This window comes from Carcharhinus amblyrhynchos, unplaced genomic scaffold (assembly GCF_965287045.1).
Source record: "Carcharhinus amblyrhynchos unplaced genomic scaffold, sCarAmb.v2.hapA scaffold_69, whole genome shotgun sequence".
NCBI classification, from domain to species: Eukaryota; Metazoa; Chordata; class Chondrichthyes; order Carcharhiniformes; family Carcharhinidae; genus Carcharhinus; species Carcharhinus amblyrhynchos.
The window spans coordinates 233,384-248,236 of NW_027649809.1; the positions used below are offsets into that span (position 1 = coordinate 233,384).

The following is a 14,853-nucleotide window of genomic DNA, read 5'->3' on the forward strand; positions in this document are numbered from 1 at the left end:
CCCATCCGATTCGCGTATTTGCCAAGATGCCCCTTAAAAATCACTATCATATCTGCTTCCACTGCCTCCCCCTTAAGGGCAGCTACCTCAGTGCCAGGGACCCAGGTTCAGTTTCCAGCTTAGGTCACCGTCTGTGCAGAGTGTACACTCTCTCCCCCGTGTGTCTGCGTGGGTTTCCTCCGGGTGCTCCTGTTTCCTCCCACAGTCCTAAAGATGTGCTGGTTAGGTGCATTGAGGGAGAATTTTTGCATGACCAGAGTTATCCAAACAGATACCAGGAGTGTGGCAACTAAGGGATTTTCACAGTAGCTTCATTGCAGTGTTAATGTAAGCCTACTTGTGACACTGATAAATAAACTTTAAAACTTAAATGTAAGAAATGCTTAAATGCCTCACTGCAGAAATAATTCTACTGATAAATTGTGGATTTTTTTTTAGTAAAAACAAACTTTATCTAATAACAGAGATTAAATATAACACTAACAAAGTAGTTTAAATATTTCCCACGTAACAATGTTTAAACACGAAAATAAACAATTCTAATTTCTAACTTATCACTGTTTCGGTTCCAAATGAGCAACATTCCTTTTACAGACTCCAAAAGTTAGCAACAATAACAATACTTGCTTGAAGGGTATAAACAGCCTTGAAGGATTCAGAGAGATTTTGTGGAAAGGGTAGCTTGGAGACCTCGGTCTTTAAAAAAAAACCCCAGACAGAAATGAAACCTGTTTTTACTCTACTACCTACTTAGCTCAAAGAACAAATAAAATTATAGCACAGGAACAGGATCTTCAGCCCTCTAAGCCTGCATCCGCTATTCTGCTTGACTGAACTAAAACCCCCTACTCTTCCAGGAACCATAACCCTCTATTCTCATCCTATTCATGTATTTGTCCACTCATCCCTTAAAAGTCACTACCTTCCCGGCAGTGAGTTCCAGGCACCCATCACCTTCTGTGCAAAAAAAAACGACTTGTCTCGCACCTCTCCTTTAAATCTTTTCCTTTGCGCCTTAAACCTATGCTCCCTAGTAATTGACTCTTCCACTCTGGGAAAAAGTTCCTCCCATTAACCACATTATCACATGGCCCTGTCAATCTAAATCCACCTTACATTCCTTCAGTCAAAAACATCAGGGGACCTTTTCTTTTTGTAACAAAAGTCCATTAGCTCTCTCAAAATTAAACACTACATGGCCAAAATGAGTAATTATCCCGCTTTTCCAGCGCCTGAGCTGCATTCCTCCAAACATACTGACTGCCTATAGAAAAAACTGAGCTTTAAAACAGTCCCCTTAAACATAAAGATCTATAGCATAAAAATCTATAGCAACCACTATCATTACATAAAAGAAAAATTCTCATCCACCGAGCCAGCCCTGGTTATTTTGATGACTATCTTCAATCTGTGTTCTTTTGGTTACCACCCCCCACCACTGGAAACACTTTCTCCTGATCTGCTGTGTCAAAACACCTCCATAAAAGAGTCCCTACAGTGCAGAAGAAAGCCATTCAGCTTAGCATCTTACCCAAGCCCACACACTTTCCCCACCCCCCCCAACCCCCGCATGATCCCCATAACCCTTAATCCACCCAACCTACACAACTTGGGACAATTGAGCATGGCCAATCCATCTAATCATTGGAATGTGGGAGGAAACCGGAGCACCTGGAGGAAACCCACGCAGACACAGGGAGAATGTGCAAACTCCAGACAGATAGTCACCCGAGGCCGGATTTGAACCCGGGTCCCTGGTGCCGTGAGGCAGCAGTGCTGACCGCTGTGCCACTGCGTCACCCTCAACCAAACTACTAAGTTTTCCCTGCACATTCTCTGCTTAAAGGGCAACAACCGCAGCTTCTCCACCTGAAGTTCCCAAGTCGCGGCAAACAAACAGTTCCAAATTGAATGAGGCTCGACGGGTTGCAATACCACGGCTTAGCTTTGGGAAGGTTACCACACTTGCCTTACAGAAGGAAAACCAAAATTTCAGAGAGGAATAGACTTTAGCTAGCAAAGTGTCATGAACCAGCATTGGCCCACCCCAAAATGGCTGCAGGTAGCTACACCTCAAAAATAATTTGGATGACCCGGGTTTGGGAAAGAACGCAAGAATCAGGATCGGGAGTGGGCCTTTCAGCCCCTTGAGCCTACTGCACCGTTTAACAAGATCCGATTGCAGCCTTAATTCCATCGTCATGCCTAGCCAACTCCCACCCCACAACCCTCAACTCCTTTGTCGATTGAAAATCTAACTTAGCTTCGAATGACACAGCCTCCACTTCCCATGGGGGAAAGAGCACTACCCACCCTCAGAGAAAGCATTGGTCCATCTCTATCTTAAGTAGGAGGTGCCCTATTTAGAAACTGTGACCCCCTAGTTCTTGGTTCCCCAATGACATCATCTAAGCATCTGGCCAGGCAAGGCCTTCATATGTCTCAACAAGATCACCTCTCAATCTTCTAGACTCAGTGGTGGTCAGACTGACCTATTTTTTTCTAAACACCATTCTTGAAGTTACATAACCAGTGGTCAGGACCAACCCAAATCCATTCCTTGGTTTTTTTGGAGAAAGCAAATTCAAACTGAATCCAAATCATGGCCCTCCAAGCTGACAAGATAAGGCATTGCAGCCCATCTGGGGTTAACCCAACGCAGGAAACATAAGAACATAAGAACATAAGAAATAGGAGCAGGAGTAGGCCATCTAGCCCTTCGAGCCTGCCCCGCCATTCAATAAGATCATGGCTGATCTGTCGTGGCTCAGTTCCACTTTCCCGCCCTCTCCCCATAACCCTTAATCCCCTCTCTTATCAAGAACCCATCAACCCGCTTCTTAAAAATATTTAGCGAGGCAGCCTCCACCACTTCAACGGGCAGAGAATTCCAGAGATTCACCACCCTTTGAGTGAAGAAGTTCCTCCTCAACTCCGTTCTAAACCGCCTCCCCTTTATCTTGAGGCTGTGCCCCCTAGTCCTACTGTCTTTTTTGAGCGGGAAGAGTCTCTCCACCTCTATCCTATCCATCCCATTCATTATCTTAAACCCCAACCATTTGTCAGAAGACGTGAAATCCCAACAGTGCGGGAGGAGGCCATTCAGCCCATCCAGCCTGCACCAAGAACAATCCCACCCAGCCCTATCCCTGTAACACTATGTATTTACACAACTAATTCCCCTGACACTAAGGGGCAATTTAGCATGGACAATCCACCTAACCCACACATCTTTGAGCACTGTGGGGCAATTTAGCATGGCCAATCCACCTAACCTAGACCAATTAGTGTCACAAGGAGGCTTACGCTAACACTGCAATGAAGTTACTGTGACAATCTCCCTAGTCACCACCCTCCAGCAACTGTTTGGGTAACACGGAGGGAGAATTTAACACGGCCAATGCACCCTAACCAGCACGTCTTTCAGACAGTGGGAGGACACCAGAGCACTTGGAGGAAACCCATACAGACATGGGGAGAACATGCGAACTCCACACTGACAGTCATCTGAGGCCTGGATGGAACCGGAGTCCCTGGCACTGTGAGGCAGCAGTGCTAACCACTGTGCCACTTTACCCCAGGAATTAGTCCAGTGAACATTCTCTGAAATGCCTCAAGCCCGTCCCTCCTCAAGGTGACCATAACTGTGCACAGGACTCCGGATGCGGTCTCACCGATGCCCTGCACGGCAAGACCTCCCCACTTCTGTACTCCACTCCCGCTTGCAATAAAGCCTGTCATTCTGTCACTTGCTGGAAGACCGCGCTGACTTCCCTGCGATGCGTGTGCAAGGACACCCAGATCCCTCTGTGCCCTTTTCCAAGCAAGGGCAAACACACCCTTCCCCCACCCCCCCCGATGTAAAACCAAAGGCTACGAAAAATTGCTTCGGAACAGCAGGAGTTACTGAAAAGATGTGCTCACTGACCTCGATACACTGCAAAGTGGAAAAAATAATGAAAAGAAACGTGCAGCCTGGAGCCAGTGAGGCTGACAGGAGATAACTCAATCCAGCTGCTCAACCCGGGTTCAAACTTCACATGGCTTGGTGCCAAGAGACAATGTTAGTTATTAACTAAGTGATCATTGGAGCCAGGCTAATAGAAAGGATTTGATCCGTTCACACCCGCAGGCCAGGCGTAAAACCTTTTTCCAAACCTGAGCACACTTAACAAAATGTTATTTCAGAACTGTAGGATTATTAAGTGCACAGCAGGCCCTTCAGGCCTACGCACGTCCACGTACACAGACCTCAACATACGTTGTAATCTTCCAAGTGCAACGCACTCCCAATTCTTGTACTCTCACCAGCTTTTACAGATGCACCACAGAAAGCATTCTTTCTGGTTGTGTCACAGCTTGGTCTGGGCTTCTGCCCTGCCCAAGACTGCAAGGAACTACAAAAGGTCGTGAATGTAGCCCAATCCGTCTCACAAACCAGCCTCCCATCCATTGACTCTGTCTACACTTCCCGCTGCCTCGGGAAAAGCAGCCGGCATAATCAAGGACCCCCACGCACCCAGAACATTCTCTCCTCCACCTTCTTCCATCGGGAAAAAGATACAAAAGTCTGAGGTCACGTACCGACCGACTCAAGAACAGCTTCTTCCCAACTGCTGTCAGACTTTTGAATGGGCCTACCTTGCATTAAAAATTGATCTTTCTCTATGACCTAGATATGACTGTGATACTATATTCTATTCTCTCTCCTTTCCTTCTCTATGATCGGTATGCTCTGTCTGTATAGCACTCAAGAAACAATACTTTTCACTGTATCCCAATACATGTGACAATAATAAATCAAATCCTTCTCCCCTACGTACTGTCGTGGTTCCCCAAGACGACAACTTATTTAACCCGATTGAAACAGAGAGTCTGAGTTGTAATCCTCCAAGCAATAGACTTTATTTCCAGTACAAGAGAAATAAAGCCGGGAGGTCCGGAACACTCCACAGAGCCCTCGGCTTACAGTCTTTTTATGCACACTTCAGCTCCATATCTCAAGATTCTTATCTCGCTTTTACAATGCGACCTCGTTTAGCCACCATTGTTTCTGTACTAACCCCTTATTTACCTTGCTTGAGATTGGTCACCCATTGTTACATCTCTTTTCCTCTCGAAACCATGGTGGTTACATCCTTTGCCCTTATCTTTACGACTCTGCTTGTACAACAATAGTGGTTTAGCTGACTTAGGCCGAATGTGAAGAAAAACATGCTCACTTTATTCTTTCTTGCTTGTTACAATCATATATTAAGCTGGACAGCTGTATAGTACCCATTGTCTCCCCAAGTAACTGCTGTTTACTTTCATTCGGGTCGCATGCACTGATTTCATCAGCTATACTTGATTATGTGAAGTAACCTACTAGTCCCATCCTATCACCCATCCTAAATCTATTTCAGGAAGACACTCTAATACTATCCGTGATTCCATATTTCATATCCAGTTTAGGCACAAGTATTCAGTACAAATTCTCTAAGTACTAACATGCTTACATATTGAGTACAAATTTCCTTACAGTACTCTATGAATGGTATGCTTTGCCTGCATAGCGCACAAGAAACAGTACTTTTCACTGTGTTCCAATACATGTGACAATAATAAATCTAATAAAAATCAAAAACACTCTTCCTTCTGTCCTGGCCTTCAGGACACTTTCCCCATCGCAGGCTGGAGATTGGCTCGAGGAGACCGTGGGAGAAATCTGGCCTGTCGCGCCTCTCCCGCTATTCAGTACGACCATTGTTGACCCAATTGTATCCTTAACTCCACTTTCCTGCCTGCCCCCTAACTCCCACCCTGTCCTCCCATCCCAATAACTTTTAACTCCCTTATTCATAGGACGGTTGAATAACACAGCACAGCACAGAAGAGGCCCTTCTGCACCGACACATGAGAAACACTTGCGCTCCCACCCAATCCCATCTACCAGCACTCAGCCCATTGCCTTGAATGTTACGAAGTGCCAAGTGCTCATCAAGGTAATTTTTTTTTTAAGAAAGGATATGAGGCAACCTGCCTCCACCACCACATTTTTCCTCAAATTCCCCCTTTAAACCTCCCACCCCTCACTTTTAACTTGTATCCCCTCGTAACTGAGCCTTCAACTAAGGGGAACAGCTGCTGTCTACCCATTCTGTCCGTACCCCTCATAATCTTGCACACCTCGATCAGGTCACCTTTCAATCTTCTCTACTCCAAACGAAAACAGCCCAAGCCTACCCAACCTCCCTTCATAATTTAAATTCAGCATCCTGGTGAATCCCTCCTCTGCACCCCCTCTCCAGTGCAATCACATCCTTCCTGTAATGCGACGACCAGAACTGCACACAGTGCATAGGGATTTATTCACTAAGAATAAATATTAGGAGCAGAAGTGGGCAAATTCAGCTCTTCAAGCCTGCTCCGCCACTCAATCAGATCATGGCTGATCTCTCCCTTGTCTCAAATCCACCTCCCCACCTCTTCCCCATCTCCCTCTAACCCGTTTTTATATCAGAAATCTATCCATCTCCTTCTTGAAACCATTTAATGATTCAGACTCCACCGCGCTATGGGGCAGCAAGTTCCACAAATTCACCCCACCCTCTGCAAGAAGTAGTTCCTTCTCACCTCAGTTTTAAATCTGCCACCTCTCAACCCATACCCTGTGACCTCTTGTTCTAGATTGCCACGCACAGGGGGAAATACTTGGTCTCCATTTACTCTATCAATCCCTTTTAGTATTTTATATCCCTCAATCAGATCCCCTCTCATTCTTCTGAACTCCAGCGAGTACAAGCCCCAAACTGTTTAATTTCTCCTTGTACATCAATCCTTATATCCCTGGAATCAATCTGGTGAACCTCCTCCAAACTGCCTCCAATGCCACCGCATCCTTCCTCAAATAAGGGGACCAAAGCTGGACACATTAGTCTCACTGTGGCCTCACCAAAGTTCTATACAACTCCAACATGACTTGCCTGCTTTTGGAACCTCTGCCATGATTGATAAAAGCAAGTGTCCCATATGCCATTTTCATCACCCTGCGAACGTGCTCTTCCAGATCTCTTTCAGAGATCTGTGGACAAACACGCCAAGGTCCCTTTGTTCCACAGAACAACTATTGTCCTGCCATTCATTGAAATAACTCCTTCACAATGCGCCATCTTGCACTCTTGTTCTTTAATCACAAGAAGATTCGAGTGTAGGGGCAAGGATGCCTTACTACCGCTGCACAGAGCCTTGGTAAGACCACACCTGGAGTAATGTGGGCAGTTTTAGTCTTCCCATCGGAGCAAAGATATACTTTACATGGAGGAAATGCAGTACAAGTACACCAGACTGATTCCTGGGATGGAAGAATTGTCGTCGGAGAAGAGATTTTTCTTTTAATGAATTTGTGGGACATGGGCATCGCTGGCTGGCCAGCATTTATTGCCCACTCCTAGTTGCCCTTGGATGGCAGTTGAGAGTCAACCCCATTGCTCTGGAGTCACATGTAGGCCAGAGCAGATAAGGACAGCAGATTCCCTTCCTTAAAAAGGAGGCATTAGTGAACCAGTGGCAGCACGGTGGTTAGCACTGCTGCTGCACAGCTCCAGGGTCCTGGGTTCGATTCCCAGCTCGGGTCACTGTCTGTGTGGAGTTTGCACATTCTCCTCGTGTCTGCGTGTGTTTCCTCCAGTTTCCTCCTATAGTCCAAAGCTGTGCGGGTGAGGTGGATTGGCCATGCTAAGAAATTGCCCCTTAGTGTCCAAGGATGCGTAAGTTAGAGGGATTAGTGGGTATAATACGTAGGGATATGGGGGTAGGGCCTGGGTGGGATTGTGTTCAGTGCAGACTCAATGGGCCGAAGGGCCTCTTTCTGCACCGTAGGGTTCTATGATTCAGATGGGTTTTTCTGACAATGGGTCATCTGTAGATTCTTAATTCCAGATTTTTTTCATTGAATTCAAATTCCAGCATCTGCCGTGGCGGGATTCGAACCCGGGTCCCCCAGAACATTAGCTGCATTTCTGGATTAATTATCTAGCGATCATACCACTCGGCCATTACCATTCCTTACTGAGTTTGCACGTTCTCCCCATGTCCACTGGCAGATTAGGTCAACCAGTGCTGTATTCACTGGTGTTTAGAGGAATGAGCGAGGTTCTCATTGAAACGCATAGAATTCTGACAGGCTGGATTTGGAGATATTGCTTCCTTTAGTTGGGGGTGGGGTCTGAAACAAGAGGTCACAATCGCAGGATATGAGGTAGGCCATTTAGATTCGACTGGAGCTATTATTGTTCCGTGTATTGGAATACAGTGAAAAGTATTGTTTCTTGTGCGACGTACAGACAAAGCATACTGTTCATGGAGAAGGAAAGGAGAGAGCACAGAATGTAGTGTTACAGTCATAGCTAGGGTGTGGAGAAAGATTAACTCAATGTGAGGTAGGTCCATTCAAAAGTCTGACAGCATCAGGGAAGAGTCTTGAGTCGGTTGGTATGTGACCTCAGAACTTTGTATCTGTTTCCCTGACAGAAGAGAGAATGTCCGGGGTGCGTGGGATCCTTAATTATGCTGACTGCTTTTACCGAGACAGCGGGATGTATAAATGGAGTCAATGGATGGGACTGTGGTGACGAAAAGCTTCTTTACTCAAGAGGGTGGGGGACCTGTGAAACTCTATCACAGAAGACGGTGGAAACCAAGTCGCTGAAGAAAATACAGATTTCTAGGCACTAAAAGGTATTGGGGGGGGGGGGGGGGGCGTATGGGGAAGGGACAGAAGTGTGGTACCAAAATAGAGTTAAATTGTATTTTTGGTGTCACAAGTACGCTGACATTAACATTGCAATGAAGTTATTGTGAAAATCAGTCGCCACAGTCCGGCGCCTGTTCGGGTAACACAGAGGGAGAATTTAGCACGGCCAATGCACCCTAACCAGCACGTCTTTCAAACTCTAAGACTAAGCGGGGCACCCGGAGGAAACCCACGCAGACACGGGAAGAACGTGCAGGCTCCGCACAGACAGTGACCCGAGCCAGGAATCGAACCAGGGTCCCTGGACCTGTGAGGCAGCAGTGCTAAGCACTGTGCCGCCCAGGGAGCCCGTGATCATATGGAATGAGGGGAGCAGGCCTGAGGGGCCGAACGGCCTACTCCTGCTCCTCTTTTCCACGTTTCTAATTTGGCCAACTGCAGTGCAGTCACTGCTGAGATATTTTCGAAAGTCATTAAGCCCACACAAACAACAATGAACTCACTATCAGATCATCTGGCGTTGAGTGAATATTAGCTCAGGCTCAGAGAACAGCGCATTCTTTTCCAAATTAGCACCATGGATATTTCACACATACAGACGCGGCCGAGGTTTTCCATCTCATTTGAATATTTGCATACATCAGTACAACGGTTACGTTACAGATCAAGTAATCCTGAATTTTGGATTCATCGTGTCAGAGACAAATCCTACATTCTGCACCCTCTCCTTTCCTTCTCCACTATTCCATCTATGAATGGAATGTTTTGTCTCTGTAGATGGTGTGGAGTTGCCAACGTTGGACTGGGGTGGGGCACAGTAAGCAGTCTCAACACCAGGTTAAAGCCCAACAGGTTTATATGATATCACGAGCTTTCAGAGAGCTGATGAACATAAGAACATAAGAAATAGGAGCAGGAGTAGGCCATCTGGCCCTTCGAGCCTGCCCTGCCATTCAATAAGATCATGGCTGATCTGTCGTGGCTCAGTTCCACATTCCCGCCCTCTCCCCATAACCCTTAATCCCCTCTCTTATCAAAAACCCATCAACCCGCTTCTTAAAAATATTTAGCGAGGTAGCCTCCACCACTTCAACGGGCAGAGAATTCCAGAGATTCACCACCCTTTGAGTGAAGAAGTTCCTCCTCAACTCCGTTCTAAACCGCCCCCCCCCTTTATCTTGAGGCTGTGCCCCCTAGTCCTACTGTCCTTTGAGCGGGAAGAGTCTCTCCACCTCTATCCTATCCATCCCATTCATCATCTTATACGTCTCAATGAGATCTCCCCTCATTCTTCTAAACTCTAACGAGTACAACCCCAGTTTATTCAGCCTCTCCTCATAGCTCAACCCCCTCAACTCTGGCATCAGCCTAGTAAACCTCCTCTGCACTCCCTCCAAGGCCAAAATATCCTTGCGTAAGTACGGCGCCCAAAACTGCACACAGTACTCCAGCTGCGGCCTCACCAATGCCCTATATAGCCGCAGCAAGACCTCCCTACTTTTATATTCAATCCCCCTCGCTATGAAGGCCAGCATCCCATTCGCCTTCCTGACCACCTGCTGCACCTGCAAGCTGGGTTTTTGCGACTCATGCACAAGGACCCCGAGGTCCCTCTGCACCGTCGCCTGCTGCAGTTTTTCCTCCACGTAAGTAATAATCCTTCCTACCATTATTCCTACCAAAGTGTACCACCTCGCACTTGCCAACATTAAGTTCCATTTGCCATTTCCTGGCCCATTCGCCCAGCCTATCTAGATCCTTCTGAAGACTCTCCACACCCTCCGCACAATTTGCCTTTCCACCAATCTTGGTGTCATCAGCAAATTTCGACACCATACACTCGGTTCCCTCCTCCAGATCATCTATATAAATGGTAAATAGCTGAGGCCCCAGCACCGACCCCTGAGGCACTCCACTAGTCACCAACCGCCAATCCGAATAGCACCCATTGACCCCCACTCTCTGCCTCCTATTTGACAACCAGTCCTCTATCCACGCTAACACCCTACCCCCAACTCCATGTCCCCTGACCTTCTGCAATAACCTCTTGTGAAGGAGCAGTGCTCCGAAAGCTCTTGATACCAAATAAACCTGTTGTACTTCAACCTGGTGTTGTGAGACTTCGTAACTTGTCTGTATAGCATGCAAGAACAATATTTTTCAGTGTATCCCCATGCATGTGACAATAAGAAATCAAATAAAATCCCTCTCCCTATGTACCCTGTGAATAGTATGTTCTATCTGTATAGCGTGCAAGAAACAGTATTTTTCACTGTATCCCAATACATGTGACAATAATAAATCAAATCAAATCCTTCACCCCATGTGCTCTATGAACAGCATGCTTTGTCTGTATAGTGCGCAAGAAACAATACTTTTCACTGTATCCTACAGTGTCCTATCCTGTAAGCCTACTTGTAACACTAATAAACTTTAAACTAATTGCCCTTGGATCGAGGGGTTGGCTAGGGCCATTTCAAAGGGTAGTTAGGAGTCAATCAGACGGGTGAAAAAGATTTCCAACCTGCACTCAATCAGGAAAATTTGCAAGAGTACCAACGTAAGGTGTGAATAATAAATATACACTGAGGGGAAAAGTGTGTTGATTCATTGGCAAGCAGACTCTGATTGGTAGCCACACTGCCATGTAGAGTTAACCAGTGATTGACAGTCAACTGCCAAGCCTATCCCAAACTCAGGACAACTGTCAGTCAACATAAACTGGTGCATTCTCCGTGGCAATGCTTCAACCAGAGCCTACTTTCCAGCCAATCAGCACGCTCTTCTCTTAACAGTATGAAGTGGTCCTTTTTCCTTACATTGAAAATTTTCAATTGCAAAAATGCCAAAGGAAATTTGGCATGTCACCCACGACTCTCACCAACTTCTACAGACGCACAATAGAAAGTATTCTTTCTGGTTGTATCACAGCTTGGTATGGCTCCTGCTCTGCCCAACCCAAGACCATAAGGAACTACAAAAGGTCATGAATGTAGCCCAATCCATAAAGCAAACCAGTCTCTTGTCCAATGACTCTGTCTGCACTTCCCGCTGCCTTGACAAAGCAGCCAGCATAATTGAAGGACTCCACGCACCCCATAGACATTCTCTTTTCCACCTTCTTCTGAGGTCAAGTACTAATCAACTCAAGAACAGCTTCTTCCCTCCTGCTGTCATATTGTTGAGTGGATCTAGCCATTCAAAAATCTATGGATCTATTAAGTTGATTCTCTACACCCTAGCTTTAGCTGTAATATTACATTCCGCACTCTCTCGTTTCCTTCTCTATGAACGGTATGTTTTGTCTGTATAGCCCGCAAGAAACAATACTTTTCTCTGTATGTTAATACATGTGACAATAGTAACTCAAATCAAATTGACCTGATGAGTGCAAAACAAAAAGCTTTTATAAAATGTCTGATTTTTCAGAAATACTCAAGTTCTGTGCTACTGAGCAATGAACTGCTAAGAGTCTGGAGTCTCGTGTACGCCAGGCCAGGTTAAGACAGCAGATTTCCTTCTCTCAAGAAAGTCAATTAGATGACAATTACTGATGGTAGTTTCATGGTGGCCATTACTGAGACTACCATTCAATTCCATTGCTGCAAATCTGGAATCACACATACACCAGACCAGGTAAGGATGGCAGATTTCCTTCCAATAACAGGTTATTTTTGAACCAGATATGTTTTTAAAGACAACCATTACATCGTTGTCATTAGACTACAAATTCCAGATTTTTTTATTGAATTCAAATTTCATCATCCACCGAGGGGGAATTTTGAACCTGGGTCCTCTCAGCAATGCTCAGGGGTACCAGACAAGTGAAAATACCCACTGCACCTCCTCGTTGACATAGAAGATGAGCAGTGATCATAATGAGCGTGTCACAGGTTCAAAGGGTTGAATACCCCATTCCTGCTCTTATTTTCCACATCTCAATAAATTCCCACTTTTGCATTCAATCCTCCTTTTGATAAACCGTAACATTCGACGAGCTTTCCAAAATGCTTGCTGCATCCGTGGACGAACAAAACTTTTCTGACTTATGCACCAAGACGCCCAGATCCCTCTGCATCTTGGAATGAATGACCTCAAAAGGTCCCGCCCACTGGTTAAAACCTAATTGGGCTACGATTGTCCACAGACGCTTACCATTGGTTGGCAGGGCCTGTCAATCAGACATAGTGTGGCGACACAGAGGAGATGGTGGCCCACGCTGGCCACTGGCCAACGTACCGGTCAATCAACGCTAGGGAAAGGTCCCGCCCATCATCTCTCTATTGATTGGCCGGCGTTAGTCGAGGGGCAATGGCTATTGGCTCTCCTGCCTGTCAAGCAGAGCTCGAAGGACAGAGAAGAGTCCCGCCCGAAGGCCCGCCCACTGGCCCTGCCTTGATTGGGCGGTTATAACTGAGGCTTTTGGCCATTGGCCAAAGGAACTGTCAATCCCACAGGTGGTGGACAATCCCGCCCACAGGCAACATTTGATTGGTCACTGATTCGAGTGGCACTGACCATTGGCGGATCTACCTGTCAATCACAGCGGGGGGCGGGAAGGAGCGCGTTGGACAAATTGAGTGAGGGGCTCCCGCCCACCATCCCTCCTGTGATTGGTCGTTGCTGGTCAAGCAGCGCGCGCTATTGGCGGATCCCCTTGTCAATCACAGTGCGCTGCGTTAAACAACTTGAACGGTTCACGCCCACCAGCCATCCTTTGATTGGTCCCTGCTGGACATGGAGCGCTATTCCTCATGTCAATCACAGTGGGGGCGTTGGGCAACCTGAGCTAGGGGGTCCCGCCCACCCGGCCTCTTTTGATTGGTCGTTGCTAGCCGAAGGGCACTGGCTATTGGTGACTGTCCTTGTCAATCACAGTGAGGGCGGGCAGGGGCTTCAATCGGAAGGGCACCGCCCACCTTCCTCCTTTGATTGGTCGCTGCCAGCCGAGGGGCGCCGGCTATTGGCCGATCCGCTAGTCAATCACAACGGGCGCAGGCATGAGCGCGTTGGACAACCTCACTGATGCGGTGCGCCGCCCACCCACCCTCCTTTGATTGGTCACTGATAGCGTAGGGGCGCTGACTATTCGCTGAACAGCCTGTCAATCAGAGGGGAAATGATAAGTGGGGCGGACAACTTGAGGGAGGGGTGAAGGTCCCGCCCACCTGCTAACCTCCGATTGGCCGCCGATTGCCGAGACGCGAATGCCATTGGGTACCCCATCTGTCCACCATGGCTGATGTAAAGTCCCGCCCACCCCTCAGCACCCGATTGGTCAGGAACGCCCAACGGGCGTGGGACATTGGCTGAGCCGTCTGTCAATCAGGGCGAGGGGACCAAAACCCTCCCTCCCTCATGTTGAATTAACAATTAAAATCCACCACTCAACTCACAACCACCTCAAAACGTTGTTCTATAAAAAAAAAGGATGAGAGAAAAAAGGAAGAGGGGTCTCCGAGGGAAAAGTAACCATTTTTCTTAAGACAGGTAAAGCAGCTCACCTGGTGACGTCGCGCGCCCTCACCTGAGGTTCAGGTGAGCCGGAAACAAGCTGAGGTTATTCCCATTTCCATTTTGATTATTATTTCACCCTCCCTTCTATTCCCCATTCTGGTTGTACTCACCATTGTCGGCGATCTGCTGTCTCTCCGTCTCTCTCTCTCCCCCGCCCGTTTTTATTTTGCACCCCCCTCCCCCCGCCCCCACTACTCCCTTTGAGGAAACTTGCCCTCCTCCTCTTGCTGCCGGCGCCGGAGCTGTCACTCGGCCATCAGCCTCCTCCCTCCGTCCCGCCCCCCCGAAAGGGCGTGCTGGTGCATGCGCCTCTCTCATCAATCTTCGGCTCTTTCCGTCCCGCTTCTCCCTTCCTCCTCGGCACCTTCCGATCTCTGCCTGTCGATGCGCATGCGTGATTCTCCTTATTTCGCGTCTTCCTGACCATCTTCGGCACCTTCCGATCGGCGCTTGGGAATGCGCATGCGTTTTTTCCCCTTGTTCCGGCCATCTTCGACAGTTTCCGATCGCTGCCTGGCGATGCGCATGCGGGATTCCCCTTGCGCCGATCGTTCCGACTATCTTCGGCACCTTCCGATCGTTGCCTGTGGATGCGCATGCGT

At 47.5% G+C, this 14,853-nt stretch overlaps 1 protein-coding gene across 2 annotated transcripts in view; it reads right to left on the reverse strand.

Moving 5' to 3' along the window:
- The window catches only part of ap1s1 (adaptor related protein complex 1 subunit sigma 1), a 48,643-nt gene extending 34,177 nt beyond the window's left edge, over nucleotides 1–14,466 (reverse strand). Inside the window, exon 1 of one of the 2 annotated variants that reach the window (XM_080182573.1) lies at nucleotides 14,362–14,466. In XM_080182573.1, the coding sequence (XP_080038699.1) occupies nucleotides 14,362–14,364 (3 nt within the window). In that variant the 5' untranslated portion in view covers nucleotides 14,365–14,466. Of the gene's footprint in view, nucleotides 1–3,928; nucleotides 4,013–14,361 lie in introns of those variants that run through there. The other variant, XM_080182574.1, reaches the window with a different exon arrangement.
- Nucleotides 14,467–14,853: the final 387 nt, after the last annotated feature.